The sequence below is a fragment of the Musa acuminata genome, chromosome BXJ3-6, assembly GCF_036884655.1.
Source record: "Musa acuminata AAA Group cultivar baxijiao chromosome BXJ3-6, Cavendish_Baxijiao_AAA, whole genome shotgun sequence".
In the NCBI taxonomy this organism is placed as follows: domain Eukaryota; kingdom Viridiplantae; phylum Streptophyta; class Magnoliopsida; order Zingiberales; family Musaceae; genus Musa; species Musa acuminata.
Genome location: NC_088354.1, coordinates 12,736,777 through 12,756,296, shown reverse-complemented (window position 1 = coordinate 12,756,296; position 19,520 = coordinate 12,736,777). Strand labels below are relative to the sequence as shown.

At 40.6% G+C, this 19,520-nt stretch overlaps 3 protein-coding genes and 1 long non-coding RNA gene across 10 annotated transcripts; 1 reads left to right on the top strand and 3 right to left on the bottom strand.

Annotated features, from left to right (window-relative positions):
• Window positions 1–78: 78 nt before the first annotated feature.
• LOC103988047 (CAAX prenyl protease 2) lies at window positions 79–8,035 on the top strand. Of its 6 annotated transcripts, XM_009406552.3 has the most exons (11): window positions 79–414; window positions 492–554; window positions 631–834; window positions 1,989–2,100; window positions 2,385–2,456; window positions 2,611–2,673; window positions 3,178–3,258; window positions 5,291–5,517; window positions 6,542–6,597; window positions 6,959–7,071; window positions 7,460–8,035. In XM_009406552.3, the coding sequence occupies exons 1-8, from the start codon at window positions 127–129 to the stop codon at window positions 5,422–5,424; spliced, it is 1,017 nt and encodes a 338-aa protein (XP_009404827.2). In that variant the 5' UTR covers window positions 79–126; the 3' UTR covers window positions 5,425–5,517; window positions 6,542–6,597; window positions 6,959–7,071; window positions 7,460–8,035. The 6 variants fall into 6 exon arrangements, with proteins under 6 accessions (XP_009404827.2, XP_009404826.2, XP_018683193.2 ...); XM_009406551.3 differs by having other exon boundaries at window positions 6,542–7,071; XM_018827648.2 differs by lacking the exon at window positions 7,460–8,035 and having other exon boundaries at window positions 6,956–7,317.
• Window positions 8,036–8,870: 835 nt separating this feature from the next.
• Window positions 8,871–10,346, bottom strand: LOC135640109 (uncharacterized). Its single transcript, XR_010497168.1, has 2 exons — window positions 9,616–10,346; window positions 8,871–9,448 (listed from the first exon to the last, which is right to left on the bottom strand). It is a non-coding gene; the product is annotated as an uncharacterized LOC135640109 (long non-coding RNA).
• A 910-nt stretch (window positions 10,347–11,256) lies between these two features.
• Window positions 11,257–13,201, bottom strand: LOC103988046 (probable purple acid phosphatase 20). Its single transcript, XM_009406550.3, has 3 exons — window positions 13,023–13,201; window positions 12,384–12,684; window positions 11,257–12,306 (listed from the first exon to the last, which is right to left on the bottom strand). The coding sequence occupies exons 1-3, from the start codon at window positions 13,164–13,166 to the stop codon at window positions 11,456–11,458; spliced, it is 1,296 nt and encodes a 431-aa protein (XP_009404825.2). The 5' UTR covers window positions 13,167–13,201; the 3' UTR covers window positions 11,257–11,455.
• Window positions 13,202–15,423: 2,222 nt separating this feature from the next.
• LOC135639648 (zinc finger A20 and AN1 domain-containing stress-associated protein 5-like) lies at window positions 15,424–16,533 on the bottom strand. Of its 2 annotated transcripts, XM_065153499.1 has the most exons (3): window positions 16,362–16,533; window positions 15,586–16,155; window positions 15,424–15,552 (listed from the first exon to the last, which is right to left on the bottom strand). In XM_065153499.1, the coding sequence occupies exon 2, from the start codon at window positions 16,111–16,113 to the stop codon at window positions 15,598–15,600; it is 516 nt and encodes a 171-aa protein (XP_065009571.1). In that variant the 5' UTR covers window positions 16,114–16,155; window positions 16,362–16,533; the 3' UTR covers window positions 15,424–15,552; window positions 15,586–15,597. The 2 variants fall into 2 exon arrangements, with proteins under 2 accessions (XP_065009571.1, XP_065009570.1); XM_065153498.1 differs by having other exon boundaries at window positions 15,424–16,155.
• Window positions 16,534–19,520: the final 2,987 nt, after the last annotated feature.

The following is a 19,520-nucleotide window of genomic DNA, read 5'->3' as shown; positions in this document are numbered from 1 at the left end:
TTCTATTATTTTTATTTTTTTATGCTATATATTAAAAGATTGAAATCATTTAAAGGGAATACAAATAAAGAAAGAAAACATACAAAAGCGGAGGCTGCTTTTCCGCCTCCGTGTGGGAAGCTACCGATGCCGTCCTCATTCCCATCCACGGCCATGGCTTCCTCCTCCTCCTCCACATCGGAAAATCCCCGGATCTCCGATCATTTAGCGCTGGCGACGGCTCCGATCTCGGGGAGGGTGGCGGTGACCGCGTGTGCGGCCATGGCATTCTTCTACGTCGCGATACTCTACTCTCCTGCCCTAATCCTTCGCCTTCCTCCACCGGCCTCGCTCGAAAGCTTCATGATCCGGCGGTTCGCCTGCGCTGTCGTCTCCTCTGCAGTCTCTGTAATCTCCTGCCTCTTCCTCCTCGGAGTAAGCCGCCTATCTTTCCATCTCCTCCTCCAACCTCGTTTCAATAAACGCGAATCTGACTCCAATTCTTTTAGTAGCTTGGGAGACTCGACGATTTTCCAACTATTCTGGGTGTTCTTGGGATCAGGCGCGACCACTTGGTAAGTTATCGAGCTGCGGCGCTTGTAGGGTTTCTATGCGGATGAAATTTCCTAATGATGGGAGCGGATTGTGCAGTGGCAAGCTGCGGTCTTTCCTATCCTACTGACATCCTTGATATATGCCGGGTCATTCGTTTCAAAGTCATGGAAGCTTGTCAGTAGATGGAAAGATGAAGGTAGAGAAAATTCTTTCTGCAGTGTTGGAATTTATGGGCGTAGATGTAAAGATTGGGTCTGTGCATACGCGCGGAATGTTATGGCTTGGCGTAACTATGTGGTGGTAAGGGCTTTACTTCTGGATTTTAATGCTTCCTAGCATGTATCCATTGTTGCACCAGGGTTTTAGTTGACTGTCTCCACCTTTCTCTCGGTCTAAAATAGAAAATATGTGTTCTGGCTTTTACTTATGTGTGTGTATATATGTATATATAAAGTAAATGAACGTATATTCTTGTGATGCAAGCCGGGTCATGTTCGGTATAGTTTGAGATTTGAGTCTAGTTAAGTTAGAATGGTTCTTTGTTTTTTTTATTAAGTTTTGTTGTATTGATATATTTAGTTTTAGAGGCAACTCAGAATTGATTTAGGGGTTAAAAAAAGTCAGTGGATAGTGTCCTATTTTGTACTTTTCTCTTCTTGGAGCCCTTGATTATCAAGGAAAGGAGTTCCAACATGACTAAAATTTATTCAAAAGGAGAACAAGTAGAAATAGCGTTTGACTTTCAATGTGTATACATAAACCCATTATATGCCAACTTCGTTCAGTGAGGAATTAATTGCTTGATTGTAGCAGGCCTTATCTAGTTTTGTTTACTGGAGGATAAAAGGCAGCTTCCCGTCATTTATCCTACGTATCTCTCCTATTTTCCATACCATGTTAAATTATTCTACATCATATGATGTCAAAAGTAGATCTATCAAACAATCGTCATTGTCCTTTGAGTCGTGCAAAGTAGATCTTGAAACTCAATGCAGTTAAAACTAAAAAAATACTTCTGAACTCAAAAGTGCCATCGAGAAGATCAGAAGTGCCTGGGACGAGGTATAGGGTAGCCTAAAATAACAAAGTGCAAAGGAATGTTTGACAAACAATTAGATAATATAAGTACAAATGATACGTTAAAATAAGGAAAAGCATAAATGAAAAGCTTGATTATCTTAAGAGCCAGGGCAACTTATTTGAAGTATGAAGGTCAACAAGGGAAGAGGACCTCTACGCAAATATGAACTTGAAGAATTAAAGACATATAAAATCTGCAAGGATCAATCGATCAATGATCTGGACATATGCATAAACATCAAATTTGTTTTGAAATTTCTGTTTTATAGTTTACTAGTCACATGCATACATTTTATTTCTTCCTTTGCCTTTGTTTAAAAGTGTGGTATTATTTTTTCACTTGGGATAAACTGATAATTAACTTCTATGGGCAGGCACCAATCACTGAAGAGCTTGTTTTCAGGGCCTGTATGATACCATTGCTTCTTTGTGGAGGATTTGGAACTTATAGTATTGTATTTCTCAGTCCAATTTTCTTTAGTTTAGGTAGATGCTAATCTCTTTAGTGTTGCTACTTTCCATGTTTCTGTCCTTTCTTTTGTGTTGAATATGATAATAGCAAGTGGTCATTCAGGAAATTTTGTTATGCATGCAGCTCTAAATTTATGTACTGTTTTATTTTGTGCATGATTCTTAGGATAAACGAACTCTTAAAAGTTCTAGACATGGTATTTCTATGATTGTCCATTCCAACTTCCATGTAATAAAAGCATTTCTTCTTTCAATGATCTTGAAATCTCATTTTGCCTCTTTTCTCCTTTCTGTTTCAGCTCATTTAAATCATTTTTTGGAGCTATACTACCAGCAAAAATATAGCTTTATGAAGGCTTTCCTGATTGTAGGTACTTCTTTTATTCCTGGTGTTGATTTATCTTCCACTAGTTCTTCTAAGTCATGGTTAAAATTTAAAAGTACTGTTTGACATGGTTCTACTTTAAGGCTTTATCTGACGTCTTTTGTTATTATAATTTTTAATTGCTACATCATTGTTGTTAGGACTCCAGCTTGGTTATACCGTGATATTTGGATGGTACACATCTTTTCTCTTCATTCGAACAGGTTTGTGCATTTTGAATATGCTCCTGTGTAAGATATGATGCCACTTCTTTTTTTTACTGTAGTTTTAATGGGCATGAGTTGACTAGAAGCTTCTTTTACATGGCCTTCTGTTTCAACAGTTTCTGTTTAACCTTTGAAAATAATGGTCACAGTAACTTTAGGGTTCTGGTGACATAGTGGTTGCTATGTGGTCAATGAAAGACCATGCTTGGCTGGTGGTAGCTATTATAAAAAAGAATTTTTATGTACTCCAATAACAATGGCGCAAACAAACACCTGTTCTGGGTCTCTGAAGTGTCATCACATGGGCTGTGGCCTTATTTGATGTTATTGAATATTAATTTTGTTTTAATTAAAATAATTAATCATGACCTTACAGTATATATTTTCTTTAGTTATTTATTGCTTAGTAGTATGAGTCTAGGGATGGCATACACTTTTTTTGTATTTTGCAGATGTAAATACATATGCTGACATGAATTAATCTATTTGTGCCATATACAGGGAGCCTAATATCTCCCATTGTAGCGCATATATTCTGTAATGTGATGGGTCTGCCCGTGTTGTCATCTCCAAGGACGAAAGGTTTGTCTACTTGTATGATAAAAATGATTTAGATGTGGGATTTATTGTCTGGTTGAACATAATTTTATTTCTGCACTATGTATTATGGTGCTTCATACTACATATTACCTAAACTTCTGCTTCAATAAGCTTATGTTTGCATCTGATTCGTGCCTATTCATCTTATTTATATTTATTTTAAGTCTCCTCTATACTAGAGTAGCCTCTTATCAAAGTTCTAAAAACCACTCATACCTCCTGGTATGTTTGATTGTTACAGGGCTGATGAGGCACTGGAACATGGACTAGGCAATTTTGGTCAGTCCAATTTGAAATTAAGTGAACTATTGGTCCATTACTGGATGTACCACCCTGTATCATGGTAACATCACCCCTGGCCACCTAATCCTATAATAGATCCATTAAGAGTTTTTTGAGGCCCTTTTAGAGCTTCTTGTAATTCATTATTAGGTCATTAACTAATTTTAGAAGTCAATATCAAATCCCATGTTTTCTTTATATATAGTTGTAATTCATATCTATAACATATCTCAATTCATTAAGTACTCATTATAGTCAAAACTTATATATATTTACTGATTGTTTACTTTTATTAGGTCAAATTTATTAAGAAATCCTAAACCAGTTTCTTTTTTTCGGTCGAATTGGACTGACCATACCCATGCCGATTGATATGGGCCAGGACTAGTACTGGTCTCAGACCAAGATTTAATACTTTGGTTCTTGTATCATGTTGCATGAATGAATTGACCAAAATTTTTTGTGTATCTAAGATTCTAAGTATCCTTGATGCAATTCGATTTTGCTATTGCAGTGGTGTATCCTTTTTACTTGATAGTTCCTGATAAGTTAAATAACTCCCTTCCAAGGAACAGTGCTGTGAAGGATGAACTTGATCTAGGAATCTGAGGCATTTGCTCCTACTATGACTGTGTTATCTAGACTGTGTCCAATCCAGAAAATTTGTTACTTTCCAAAGAACAGTTTGGAGAAGGATGAACTAGGAAGATCTTTTTTGTTTCTTTATATTCTTTGTTCATCAAATATCCTAGTGTTCCATGATTCTTGAACTCCATTGACCTAAGTCTTCTGCTCCTATTATGACTGTGTTATCTGGATTGTATGCAACTAAGACAATCTGTCCAGTACTCAACTAGCCAAATTTATACATAGATATCATACATTTTGTCATATCAAGTTCTTGACTTAAGGATTGGTGAAGAGTCAAATTGCTTGATAGTTAGTGTATCCTATAATTCAAATGTTATGTGTTGGCTTTTTTATTCTCCTGAACAAACAAGAAACAGATTTTCTTAAACTTTTTTTTTTCATTTTATAGTGTCATTTGTTGGCCTTTTGTATTCTCTAGAAAACAAAGCCACTGTACTTGTTTATGAGAAATGAAGCATCTTAAATTTTTTCTTCGATATCTTTAGTCGTAAACTTGAGAGATATTCCATTACCCAACTGTAGCATCATGGATTTCTCAAACTTTCTGTCTTGAGGCTTATGTTCTTGTTGCCACTATTTGTTGCCTTAGCCCAAAAATGCACTTTAGAGAACGAGTACCATTAAATCAATTGTGTTCTGGTTTTGTACACTTAGGTGTATCAAATTTTATTATTTCAGATGCTGGTGGAGAGTGCTTTATCAGTAGGTGAACATGTCATATAAACTCTATGATTTGTTTTTCAATTTTCTTTTAGAATAAACAAATTGCTTCATTGATTACTTACAAGAAATTAATCACTTTAAAAATTTACCTTAAAATACTGTCTTCTATACCATTTGGCAAAATACAATGATACTCCTCGTGTATCAGAATCTTTTGCATGTGCGCATCTATTTTAATTTTAGCAATCATTGTGAACATGTGATGGTTCTCATCTTTATCCATTAAAATTGTGAGTATTACCTGTTACTTCTCATGTTTTCAGTGTTAATTCATCCAGATTTCTTTGTTTGTTCATTAAATTGAGATTTTTTGTATTTTTTTAATGATAAGATAAATAACCCATACATTTACTTACAGGGACTGCAACTATAGCTGCTGCAGCTGGTCTGGTTGGTTTCTTGTATCTTTTGTTTCCAGCCACAAATCCAGATATGTACAATCAACTGAGAGATGGCTGCCGCTGTTGGCACCGTTATTGTGGTTGGAGTTGATATCGAAGTTGGTTTGTAGGAATGATGGGGCCTTTACAAGTCATCTAATAGAATTTAAGAGCCCCTGCGACATCTGATCAGACAACAAGAACGGTGTGTCCTTTATGACTCTTAAAACAGTTTACATCGTCACATTTTGATCTCTGTGATAATACTTTACACTGTGTTACCGCAAATTTTATAATGTTATCCTTGTTTGTTTTATTTTGATCCTAAATCTTTCTTTTCCTGAATTCAGTGTCCAATTCTCGTTGGATTTCATGATGCTATATATTATGGCTGAGTCAATAGTGTTATTGTCCTTCATCAAAGTACCTTTGATTAAATCCCATTTTTTCAAAGTACTTCCTTCAAATCACTTGTTTGAGCAATATGTTGCTGATAATTATTGGGATAAAGTGTATAGCAAAAATAAAGTGTTAAATGAAAATGATTAAATGTGTAAATCAGAACAGCTATCCTCCTGCTGCTGTCAGGTCTATGTTATTATCATTACTACTGCTTACTGTTATTGTCATGGTAAGTTTACATGGTAACTACTATCCAAAGCCATAGACAACCTGACATTTGCCATAATAGACAAGGAAAAGAACAAAATGTACTTTACCCAGTTGGATGGAAAGGTACCTCCTTTTGTTCATGGTTAAGGTATACAAATAATCCCTAGGAATTGCTACCAAGCTGAGAAAAACACCCAGGAATGGACATCAAATAGATGGTAGTAGATAGGACTATGCTCTTAAATTTTCTGTCCCAAATATAACTTGCAATGGTACTATAGGATGCAGAGGCTGCAGAAAATTTCAAGTGGAAGATCCAAATGGTACTAAACATGCTCAACTTCTAGGGAATTGGCCTCCTATGGTTGGCATGACGTGCTTATTTATACATTATTGCAAGAATGGTTTCCATTTCGCCCATTTGTCAAGATCAAATTTATGATATTGGCGTGATCATGTGTGCCAAAGTTGGTATCATTCATCAGCTATCATTTCTATTGTTGAAACAGAGATGTCATTTACTATTCTGCGCAATTTTCAGTTTTATTATTTCTTATATTAATTGTCATGTGGAATCAAATTCAATGTACTAAGCAGGTGCATCAACCATTTTCCAGGTCAAAACACTATTTGATTCCTTGGCTCATAACCAGAGGTTGGCTTCTAGCAGCAGGTAATTCTTTTTTCTCTTTTTCTAGATATTTGTTGAAAACTCCATGCTTATTATATGCATATTGGAGAAGGGATATTCATGGTAAACAACAGATGCCCTTTAAAAAGATATCACAAGTGTTGCTCTTCTCTTCGTGACATATTATTGTCAGGAGTAGACAGTTTTTTTTAGCATATTTCAACTTCATTAGCGAGCCATTTATCCAATCCCAAGATAAGGTTGATTGATCTAAGATTCACATAAATCGTGCATCCAGCAGGTTTGGCTCATGCTCATGTACAGGTAGTGTTCATGGAGCCTCACGACTCTTCCTTTCTTGTTTGTTTTGACATGATGATTGCTTTCATGTGGGCCCAAGTAGGACATCCTGATGGGACTGTGAACTCGAGATCATATGACGTGTTGCGGGCGATGGTCAACCTCATCCGGAGAAACCAAATGTCATAGACTCCCATTGGATGCAATCTTGCGCTGGTGCGCCGCCTTCTTCGCTTACTCTTTAGTCTTTTTGTTCTCCAAATCCGAGTGACATGTATCCATCCTCGACCAATCATCCAAGCCTCACATCATCTTAAATTAAAGACATTATTTCAGAGAAAAGACTTACCCCCTCCTGCGATCCAATCATAAAAGCCATTGATAATAATAGCACACGGATATCAAGAAGTTCTTCGCTAGTGTTCTGAGCTACCACCAACCTAACTGGGTTGTCACTTGTTCTTCTGGGTTTGCATAGTTTCCTGTGATTGCACATGTAGGATTCAGACTTGTTGGTTTATACATCCTTGCTCGTTACTAATCACATGCTGCACCTTTCGTCCATTCACAAAGGTGTAGCTCATTGATGTTATCTGATGACCAGGGTCTGAAGAAACTCTTTGTGCCACTTGCACCTTGGTATGCCATGCTGTCACGAACGGTCGTCGCGCACCCGCAACAATTTCGTTCAACGAACCGTTCGTCGCTCACACCCGCATGTACAGCTGTTTGACAGCATGTTTTCTTATGGTTTTGGGTCATTTTGCTTGTAAATATGTAAGTTCGAACAAGCTGCAGCGTTGCAAAGCGACCGTTCACCGAACCGAGCAAAACAACCTCAAAACAGCCCAAAACGGTTTCGTTTTCGCGTGCCGCGGGAGGTGAGCGGAGTGTTGCCTCCGCTCACCAAAATGTCAGCCAGCTCAGACCCCAGGAACCCCCCGGGTGGCACATGGCTGGATGGGGCTTCGGTTATATACCGGGCGTTGAACACTCTTTCGCAAGTTCGCACGTGACCTTTACGGGAACTTGGTGTTGCGTCCGGGACCAGGTGAGCGGCTGTTTGTGGGCTTGCAGCTGTTCGTTCATCCTTGAAAGCCTTGTTTTTCTCCCTCTCCCTCTTTTCTCTTGTGCACACAAGGTGTTCGACGAATTGCTTGTAAAGCTTTCTTTTTCGCGAGATTTCGGGACTTGTCCGTTGCTCGTTCTTTCGATCTAACTCTCTTTCTCTTTTACAGGTCCTTCGGGACCTGCGAGAGGTTACAAAGTGGGCTGATCCTTGCGGAGTAAGATCGCAAGGGCGAAGCGCGACTTAGGCAACGCAAGCTAAGTTCACGTCTTTGCCGCAAGAGTGACTCGCGACTTAGGCAACGCAAGCTAAGTTCGCGTCTTTGGCCGCAAGGGTGCCGCACGCCTTAGGCAATTCCAGCTAAGGTCGTGACAGTGCGGCAGCCTAGAGTTTTTCTTTGTTTTTTTTTAGATCTTATTATGCATACACACATACATGAAGGCATACGTTCGAATTAAAAAAAATGAATCAATTTTAATTTGAAAAATAATTAGTTCGATCAAGTTTATTATCTTAGCTCCTAATCGGTTAATATGATATGAAGATTATGCATTTGATTGAGTTGTATAGATGAGCTTTCTTAGCATGTTTAGGATAGCAATTATGTGGAAACTTTTTTAGAATGTCCATCAATTGAATTAAAATTTTGATTCATTGATTGGATTCATTCAATTGAACTGAATCAAAATTGCTATCCTAAAATCAAAATTCAAATCCATTCATTTGAATATATATATATATATATATATATATATATATATATATATATATATATATATATATATATATATATATATTAGAAATTAATTAATCAAATTAATTAATCTTGAACCTATTCGATTAGATGTAAACTGGTTTCGATTTGAGCCATATTGTCCATTGATTTTTCGATTCGGTTAGACCGGGTTCAGTTCTAAGAGCATAAATGAACAAAGAGACGACTTGGTATCTTAACTTATCTTGTACTGCATTGTATAAGGCGCAGGAATCGAGGCGGGAGCCTTGGTATGAGTGCATCAAATGGAACGTTTGTTTTGGGAACTTCAGATCTTTAGAGGAAATAATGCATAAAACTGCCCTACTGCAGCTTGTTGGGCAAACTGATCCAGCTGCATGTATAGGATCCACAATCCATCAAACCCAAAATAAAAAGTTCCGAGGAAGAGACGTGTCTTCCTATCATCAGGGATGCTGGCTTCCACTGGGGCCCATGGTGGGTGTTGGGGGAGTAGTGTTGAGGTCAGGGATGCTGGGAATGGGGTTGGAGGTGGCACTGGACTTGGCCAGCTTCTGCTTCTGTTTCAGCTCAGACAAGAGAGCCTGGTTTTCCTGGTTGAGAAGCTGTGCTTTCTTTCTCAGCCTCTCGTTCTCCTTCAGAATGTAGTAGTTCCGCAAGTACAGCTTGGTGTTGACCCTTTCCATGTCTTTGCCTGAAACAACAGGCAAAGTGTATCTAAGGGGAAAGTGCAAGCAGCAGCAGAGTAGATCACGTCAGACTGGGTGTGGTAGTGAGTCCAGGAGATGCTACAGGGAATGAAAAGCTATATTAGAAACCTTCGGAACCAACAAATCAAAACATGCATAGCTGAATCTTCTATAGAGAGACAGAGAGAGAGAGAGAGAGAGAGAGAGACCAGGAAAATAAGCAGGCAGAGAGAAACAGGAGGATGCAAAGGCAAAGGCTAACGTACTACTCAAAGTAACAACAAGGAAACAAGTATCATCGGACGCCAACTCCTTGAGGAGAGATCGTATCCCAACGAAGGAGAAAGCTAACAAGACGAAGACTGCATGAGTTTGCCCTTCCAATGTGCTCACCTTTCGGATCACAGGCCTTTACGAAGAAGTGAATCGAATGAGAGGGATTTGGGTGGGATAGTGAGATGTCGGGGGGTGCGGTATGGGCTCATTTATAGGATACAAGATGGCCATCTCTGTCTCCACCAGGAGAGAGAGAGAGAGAGAGAGAGAGAGACAAACACTCAACATATGGTGGCCGGCAAAGGAATCATGCATTTGGGGATTCGAGCGAACGAGGAGGGAGGAGAGAGTGAGAGGGTGGCTCGCCGAAGGGGGCATTACGGGGAAATCGCATGGGGTGGCCACCGCATCATGATGTTGTTGGAGGTGGTCGGCCCAAAGATCCGCAATGATGGCCGCCTCCGGGATAGGAGCCACCCGTCGATGCTCTTTTCTTGCGATAAAATGACAACTTTCTCCCTATCTGTTGCACAAGCAAGTCTCCTATTATTAGTTCTTAGTTTCCTACTTTTAACGGACATACCTTTAGGTCGGGAGGAAGGTCAATATGGTCATTTCACGAAGATTCTCACAGCATTAGACTGTGTTCTTCAGACTTAGGACGAAGAAAAAGTAGCCGATGATTCCATTGGCCAAGAAGCTACTTACAAGGGTGCAAAAAGCCATTGTTGTTTCCTGTCGTTCAATGTTTTCTACACTATAGTGTTTTCTTTCCATGCTGAAATGTTAATCGTATTTATAAGTAGTTCTGCCCAGGTTAGCTTATTTAGGATAGGAATCATTGCGCTGTGTCCTCAACCTCAGATTTGGTGCAAAGGATTTCGCTCGAATACTTTTGAGCTTCGTGATGAGCACCTGCAATTACAGATCCAGTTCAACGAGCACACACCTTGGGGACTTTGAAACTGCATGTTCTATGGTGAAAGATGTGTCTTTAGGTTACAGTGGAAACAATCTGCGGCTCCTCTTCCCCACAATGGTGGATGGCTGTGTTCGAGAACCATTACTATACTACTTGGAGCGGGGGGTGCTGTTAGGGGTATCTGTCATTTGTGGCTTTCTTGATTCCTCCTACAGGTTTCTGCATGGCTCCAGGAACAAATGATGAGCACTCGATAGCCAGTCAAACTCATCGTTCCATGGCAGCCTCCAGGAGGAGCATTGTGGTACCTTACACCATCATGGTAGACCCAAAGATCTTAATGAGGATGAAGGAAGCAGAGCTTTCTGTATGTAGATTTGCCAGGACATCTTGGAACTCTATCTGCCTGCCATTCACCTGCATCCCCAATTGAGGAGGCTTTGGAGAGAGGAGGGAAGGTTGGATTGCATGGCCGTGACCGCCGCTCATCATGAGCAACGCAGCTGCTAGAACTGCTTCATCGACTGGTTGGTCTATTGGAGTCAGAACTTTACTGGTGCATCTTGGAGCAATTAGAATCCCAGGTCTTATAAATGCTAAGCTTTAATTGCCCTGGATCCAGATTTTACTCGGCTGGACGCGTAGTGTGCCTGTAGAACCAATTAATGTTGGCAGTAGCTTGAGAGATCTATACATTAAGGTAGCAGAATTCAAAAGGAAGACGACAGATTTGATCTTAATGACATTTAACCTAAGTAAGCACTGTATCACAGTGAAGTTTGAAGCAGTAAACGCTTCAGAAGGTACCGAAGGAGGACCATGACGAGTGCGATTCCGTGAAAGACACACATACAAGACAAACATACAACATGAGCTTCGAAAGAGAAGGCATATTAGGTTGACTTTGGTTAGTGACAAGCCGGGTTGGAGGCGAGGCTGGTGAGCCAGACTTGGTCCGCTACCACTGCCTCGTCATCGTCGTTCCGGTTCCAAGTCCAGAGAGCGTGAGTCGCGTTGGCCACCTCCAGCCGACCGTGCCCGAAGCTTGCCTCCCTGAACACCGAGATCTTCGGCTTGTCCAGGTACTCCGACGCCAGCCCTTCCCTGTTGCCGCCGTCTCCTATGATGATGTGCACCGGCCCGCACGGGTCGGACCGGTTGTCGTACACGCGCGTGAACCGCTCGTACGCGTGCACGTGTCCGGCGAAGACCACGTCGACGCGGGCGCCGTACAGCTGCGCCTCCATGGCCTGCCGCATCTCCTCCCCCTCCCCCTGGTGCGCGGCGTTCGAGTTGTACCACGGCGCGTGGATCAGCGCCACCACCCACGGCGTCCTATTCCGGTCCAGACGCGCGAGGTCGAACGACAGCCACGTGTGCTGGGAGGAGCCGGGGCCGAAGTCGGCGTAGGATCCGAGCATAATCACGTGGACGGCGCCGCCGGCGACGTCGAAGGAGTAGTAGAGGTTGGAGGCGGAGGGGGCGGCGGGGTCGGCGTCGTAGGGCATTCGCCACCGGGAGTTGTACGCGACGAACAGTTGAGGGTGGATGACGGGGATCTTCTCGATCTCGTGGTTGCCCTGCGTCACCATCCACGGCCGGGAGCTCGCTAGCGGCTCCACCAGCCGGCCGAAGGAGTCCCACAGCGATTGCCGGCAGTCCGCGTACGAGAGGTCGCCGGGGAGCAGCAGCACGTCGTAGTCCTGCGCGGCCACGTGCTGGAGCGTCGAGTTGGTCCACCCAGTCTGCCCCAAATCCCCTGCATCACATGCACGATCACCATCGATCCTTGTTCTCGTGCGAACGAGAAGAAGATTGCTAGTCGGATGAACGTACCGGCGACTGCGAACCTGAAGGGCAAGGAGGACGGTGGCGTCTTGAACGAGAACTTGCGCGTTGGGTTCGAGCCGCAGCGATAATAGTAGACCGTGCTGGGACTGAGAGGGCCGATGACGACGTCATGGATTTGGCCGGAGCGATAGAGGATGTAAGAGTAGGAGGAGGAGGAGCCGGTGGCCAACTTGGATCCACGTTGCGGAAAAGTAGAGGAGGTGCTGTACTCCACGGTGGAAGGACTGTCGTCGTCGGTGATCCAAGTAATCCTCATCCCGTCGGATCCCACGAGGGATATATGTACCTGAACACGAGGAATCCCGAATCACAAGCATATATCGCTCGGCGAGGCAAGGAAACCAGAAACGATCGAGTTGAGTCTATCGACTACGGTGCTACGAATCCGTGGACTGTTCAAGCACAGGGCAGGTGGGGATTGGTGAGAGAGCAGAGGTATCGCCTCCTTGGGATCTACGCCCACATGCGTACAACGATGAGGTGACAGATACAGCAATTACGAGGCGGCGGAGGACGGGAACTTCTCTCCATGCGAGGCCAAAGCCGCAGCTAAGGAGGATGGCGATGAAGCAGGACGACAATCATGGAAGAGAGAAGCAGTTGAAGGAGAACAGGAGGCAGTACCTGTTGGGGGGTGAGGCCGTCGGCGTCGTCGGCGAGGGGGACAGAGAGCGTCTCCCTGGGCGGGGGGCGCTGGTAGGCGGCGGCGCAGGCGAGGAAGCACGCCATGGCAAAGAAGGCAGCGGAAGCAAGATGAGGTGCCGACATGGCGCTGTCGCGGAGGCCTTTTCGGGTGGGTGGGGGTGGGCGAACGATTTATAGGAAGGATGGAGAACTAAGCAACTCTCTTGCCGGCCATTAAAACCATAGGAATGCATTCATGCATGCCGGTGAAATAGTTCATTTCCCTTCCAAATAGAAGGGCTGAACCTCTTCTTACCATATGATAGATTGTCGTGGAAACGAACGAACTCTCTTTTTAGAATATATTTTCCTCCTCGAGACATTAGTTGGATTATATGTTGTGTGCATTCCCCTCACCATAGATTAGTTCCCTCTTTTATCTTGTCTCCTTTAAGATCTTGAGGAATATAAGGAAACATCCCCTTAAGATTCAAAGGATCAAAGCGTCTATTGATCGTCGATGCACGGATTTTTATTAGGAGAAGTGAGAAATATTGTAGAAATGTGGTTAGGGCTTAAGCGTTTTTTGGAATCTCATCAACTATAATTATAATCCTACCATTAACTCCATTGTTGGAGATGAATGAAGGGGAGTAACCAACCCATGAAATATTTAGGAGTCTATTTAACACCAAAAATAAGATTGGTTAGACCAACTGAAGGCTGTTAATTTACGAATGGGTAGACTTTATTTGGTGAGAAAATCTTTTTTTTTATTTATCTTGAGACAATATATTATTGAGTTCTATATATATATATAAAACCCTCTCAAAGATAATTAGATCAATTAAAGCATATAAAAATAGTTTTATCTAAATTTTAGTGGATAATAATAATATATATATGGTACTTCTACTCAAGAAGGATAAAAATAGTTATAAACATGGGATTGATTGTTCCAAAATATTGAAGTAATAAATCTCTATTTTTGGAAAAAAATTATCACCAACTTTAACGGGTTCACTAAAAAAAATTAGTTTGACGAAAAAATTATAATTATAATTATAATTATTATTTTAAAAATAGCATATGCAAGAATTCTAAAAAAATAAAATAAAGAATTTTATCTTCTCCACAGTATGTCGTTCGGTATGAAGGAAGATGGTAACATATTTTTTTTATTATTCTATGCATTTTTCATTGATGGGCTGTTATTCTTAAGTAATAAATAAATGCCATATTTATTGTTCATATAGTGAATCTACTGTGTACTTAGCTATTATGAAGACAATACTTATACTAAGAAATAATAATTCATAGAAAGGCATTTATATTCGTTTTATTTTCGAATATTACGAGGATGAGTAAAGTAATATTATATTTAGATATTACCCTAATCTTTTGGAGAGAAAAATATGATCAAATTCTAAAAATATGTTTTATTTTGACTTAATTGTATTTGTACTCTTTGATTTTTTTTAATATAATTTGCTTTTATCATTGCATTAGGGTTTTAGTTTGTAATATTATTACTAAAAGAAACAACTGATCCATTAAATAAAATAAAAAAAAAGTAATTTAGGAAAATAAAAAAACAATGTTTCTCTTATATTGTAGTCCTCTCGTCCTCTTTCCTCCCTTAATTATTGGATCATATCATCATATTAATTGAATAATAACTAAATTCATTTATTTTTTCATTATCAATTATCTTTTCTTATCAATATATTTCTTTTTTTGCACATTCAAGAAATGACCCTAACACTCAAAACAAGAGACAGAACATTATTTCCTACAATAATCTACCTTTTTCTTATTTGCTTCCATTTTGGCCACCCTAATCAGACCCTAAGATTAATTGCTTCTTGCAATAGAAAATTCAGTTTTGAAGCTCTAAGTTTCTTCCATTTTAGGCAACACAAGTCATTAAATGTGATCTTACGATGGCATGAATTTAATGGTGATGAATTAGATTACAGAAGACATCATTGGTCCCACATTGAAAATGAACAAGATTAAAATTGACTTATAAGGATAATGTACTACTATTAATTTTAGCTTAAATATTTTGGTCAGTGATTTAGACCGAACAAAGTTGATAGACTAATTAGCCCATTAAGCCCGGGTCATGACATCATCATATCAAATGCATGCATTATTTTTGTTCTGTTCTACACGATGATGGACAAAAAAAAAAAAAAAAAAGATAGGGTGAAAAATTCAAAAGAAATCAAATTAGTAGTATCACTTCCTTTTCGATGACCTTTTAGTCTTGAATGGATCATCCATGATGTATGCAAAGCTTTTAGGTCAAATGGCATTGACTTGATGAAAGGTGATAAAGCGTGTGTGTCGAGTTTCCATTAAAATCATATTTATGCTAAATGTAATAATAGGATAATTGAATAAATACAGATCTAATAATTAATAATCATTTATTTATATTTTCCACACTTAATTTTTTTACCACCGGCAGTTAAAAGAAAAAGATAATAATGATGATGGAGAAAGCAAAGCGAATGGAGCGGGGGCGCGCCCTCCGGAGACGAGATCGGAAGCGGAGGGCGGAGATCCTTCAGATCTTGTGGAGCTTGACGGCCCTGACGACGGGGTTGGCGCGGGCGATGGCAGCGCGGCCGGCCGCCTTGAAGTCGAAGGTGCAGCCGTGCTGCTCCGCGTGCCGGTGGGTCCCGCAGTAGGTGGCGCCGCACCGGCACCGGAACCCCGCCGTCAGCCCCACCCTCTTCCGGCACTTCGCGCACCGGTTCGGCCCCTTTTTCTCCGTCTCCGTCGCCGCGGCGGCCGTCGCCGAGGCGACCAGGACCGAAGGTTCCCCCGCCTCAGCACCCACAAAGGAGGCCGGCGAGGAGGAGGAGGAGGCGCAGAGGGATTCCTCGACGACCACCTCGGCTGCGGTCGCGGACGACGACGACGACGACGCCGCTTGCTGCGGCTGCTGCTTTTCCTCCTCCTTGAGGCGGTGGTCGCGGTAGCATTTGGAGCAGAGGTTGAGCGTCGCGGGGCTCCCGAAGAAACCGCAGTTGTTCGCGCACGGGCGGTGCCCCTCTTGGCATCGCTGCTCTTCCGCCATTCTCCTCCCTCCTCCTCTTCCCTCCCCGATCGATCTCACAAACTGCGCAATTAAAAGATGTGCATTAACAATAATGATAACAAAAAAGCAAATCTTTAGCGTCACGAATCCATAAAATCCATTGCTTCCCGTTCAAGAAACCAAACCCACAAAAAACCGAGATCAGATCCCATCAACGAACATCATCTTTAATCGTCTCAACAATTTCCATAACCATAAAAGTGACATCTTTAGGAGGAGGACAATACCGCAATTGAATCGCTGGTTAGAACTGCAAGACAAGGAGACCAAAAAACCCCAATTTTGATGAGGTTTATAAGAGAGAGAGGGAGGGTGGGAGGTGTGTGGCTATGGGGTTTGGAATGGAATGGAATGGAAAGAGGAGGTTCTCCAGGCTGGACTGGTTATATAGGGAAAGAGTGTGTTGGAGAGATACCGGAGAGAGAGAATATATACACGTATTTATGGCGCAGTGGGTATCATTTCAGGTGCTGGAGTTATCTGGTGGGTCCCACGATGGGAAGACCAACAGTGGGCCCCGCCGCAACTTCCAATGGGGATTTTCACGAGCGTGTCCGCTGTCCGGCCCCGAGCAGCATCCGATGTTACGGCGTGGGTATGAGTCGGGAAGGGTTAATACAATATTTCATTTCCTAAGTGAACTCTGCATTCGATACCCACTTTGCGCACCAACTTTTGCAATATTTATATACAGTCGCCGTATGTCCGATGTTTGTTTGGCTTGGCCTGCTCTCGGTAGCGCCAAATAGCGGGCCCCACGCGCCGCCCATGAGACTTCTGCTCCCGTACCAAACGACCACGGGATTCTCGAGTCGACAACACAGGAGTACTTTTTGTTGTTCGGGGAAGAATACCTTATTATCAAAATAGAAACTCAGGGATTAATAATTTAAAATAAAGTTAAAAAAGAACTATGTAAAATATATTTTTATATAAATCTTAAAATTTTCATTTTATCTTTTCTCTCATGTGATGTTAACGTCGATCATGATTATTCGAACCGAAAAAAATATTCGAATCCAATAAAGATCTTTCCAATATTCGATTGAGTTAACCTAACTTAAACATAAATCTCATACACTTTCTAATATAAAATCTAAATTAATTTAACATTATCTTTTTCTCTCCTTCATATACTTTTTTTACATTAACTTTGAACAATTCCTCCTTTTTTTTTCCACCCTCTTTAAATTTTTTGTCCATAAGAATTAAAAAAAAAATCAATCCCAATAATCTTACTTTTGTTAGTATTTTCTTCACTTGTGCATTGAAAGTACACTTTACATCCAGGTCTTTCCAATCCTAATTATTCATCATCTTATGTCTATTTGCGCATTCCTTAACTATTTTTATCCTTATTATTCATCTTATTATGATTAAATTTATTTTGTCATTCGGCGAAATTATTTTTTTCAAACTTATCTATTGTAAAACATGAAAAAATAATCATCAATATTTTTATTAAATATTTGATCACCTTTATGTGTTTTTAACCATAATATCAATTTATCGGGGTAAGAAGGGAAAACAAAAATATAAGGATCAATGATTAAATATAAATTAAAAAAATAATATATGATTTAATGGTTCAATAATTTCTATCTTCGTAACTCGAAAATTGATCTCCCTAACTTCGCAGTCAAGATCTCTACGACTACATGATAAGATATCATAAAGCTGTTAAGGAAAATCCTTCTGAGGAAAATTCTCTCTTTTAAACATGTATAAATATGAAGTATTGTGTATTATTTTAATCAATACAATTAAGTATTGTGTATTATTTTAATCAATACAATTTTTTTCTTTCTATTTTATTTCTATCCCTCTTTCGAAGTTGAACAAGGGATTCTTTATTGCCGCCCATCCTCTGTCTTTTCCTGTAGAAGCAGAGCCGACACAGCCTTACAACTACTATAGAACTACTGTACAGAGACTGCAGCACTGCTGCACAGAGAATACAGCACTGCTGCACAGAGATCTGTAGCTTTACACAATATTGATCATTGTCAATATTGATCAACAACCCACAACCCATTTGTCACCATTTGCCACCAACTTTTTGGACTACAGCATTTCAAGTTGCTGAGTCACCATTTAAAAAATTATTTTATAAATCCCTAAACCTTAAAAAACTCAAACTGTTTTGATGTTTATGTTATCCATAACTCCGTCCCTATACCTCACATAAGTTAACATCAAAATCTAAACCTTGTGTTTTCATTGGATACTCCCTTGACCATAATGTTTTTCGATGCTATGAATCTCAATCTCAAAAAGTCTTTACGTCTCGTCATGTTATTTTTATAGAGATTATCTTTTCGTTTCATAACTCTGAGTCTCCTGCTTTGCGACCTACTCCATCACATATACATCACTGGAGTATACCATCAATCCCGTCAACCGAGTCTCTTCTCCTCATGATCCACTCTCTTATTCTCCATACTGGCATAAAGCCATGTGTGAAGAATACGATGCAATCCTCCATAATTCTACATGGACCCTTGTACCCTCTCATCCCACACAAAACATCATCGGGTGTAAGTGGGTCTTTCGAATTAAGTGGAACCTAGATAGATCCGTAGCCAGATATAAAATGCGTCTAGTGGCCAAAGGGTTTCATCAACGACTTGGTGTTGACTTCACAGAGACATTCAACCCTGTTATTAAACCCACAACAATCCGACTTATTCTGAGTTTGACCATCTCAAAATGCTGACATTTGTCAACTCGATGTTAATAATACCTTTCTACAGGGGACCTTAACTGACGATGTCTTTATGCAACAGCCTCCTGGCTTCATCCACCCTCAATATCCAAAGCATGCTTATAAACTACAAAAAACTATTTATGGATTTCGTTAGGCTCCAAGAGCTTGGTCACCGAAATTGGTTCGTTTTTGGCATCAATTGGCTTCATCAACTCTAAGTCTGATATTATTGTCACAGGCAATAATCCTATGAAAATCAAGGCATTCCTCAAGCATTTAGTAGATCGATTCTCCCTTAAAGATCTAGGAACCTTGAGCTATTTTTTGGGAGTGGAAGCAACATACACATCTTCCGGCTCTTCCTATCACAACGAAATGATATTCAATATCTATTATCTAAAACGAACATACAAGATACAAAAGTAGTTACAACACATTTGTTTAATGGTGTGATGGAAGCTCTGCTACAGACCCAACTCAATACCAGATATATCATTTGCGGTCAATAAATTATCTCAATTCATGCATTGACCATCTACTGTGCATTGGTCTACAATCAAACGAATATTATGATATCTTCACGGGACTATTGACCTCTTTTTCGTAAACACTCCCCCCTACAATTGAAGCTGAATACTGTGTATTTCACTCTCGGATGAAACACATCGCCACCAACGAC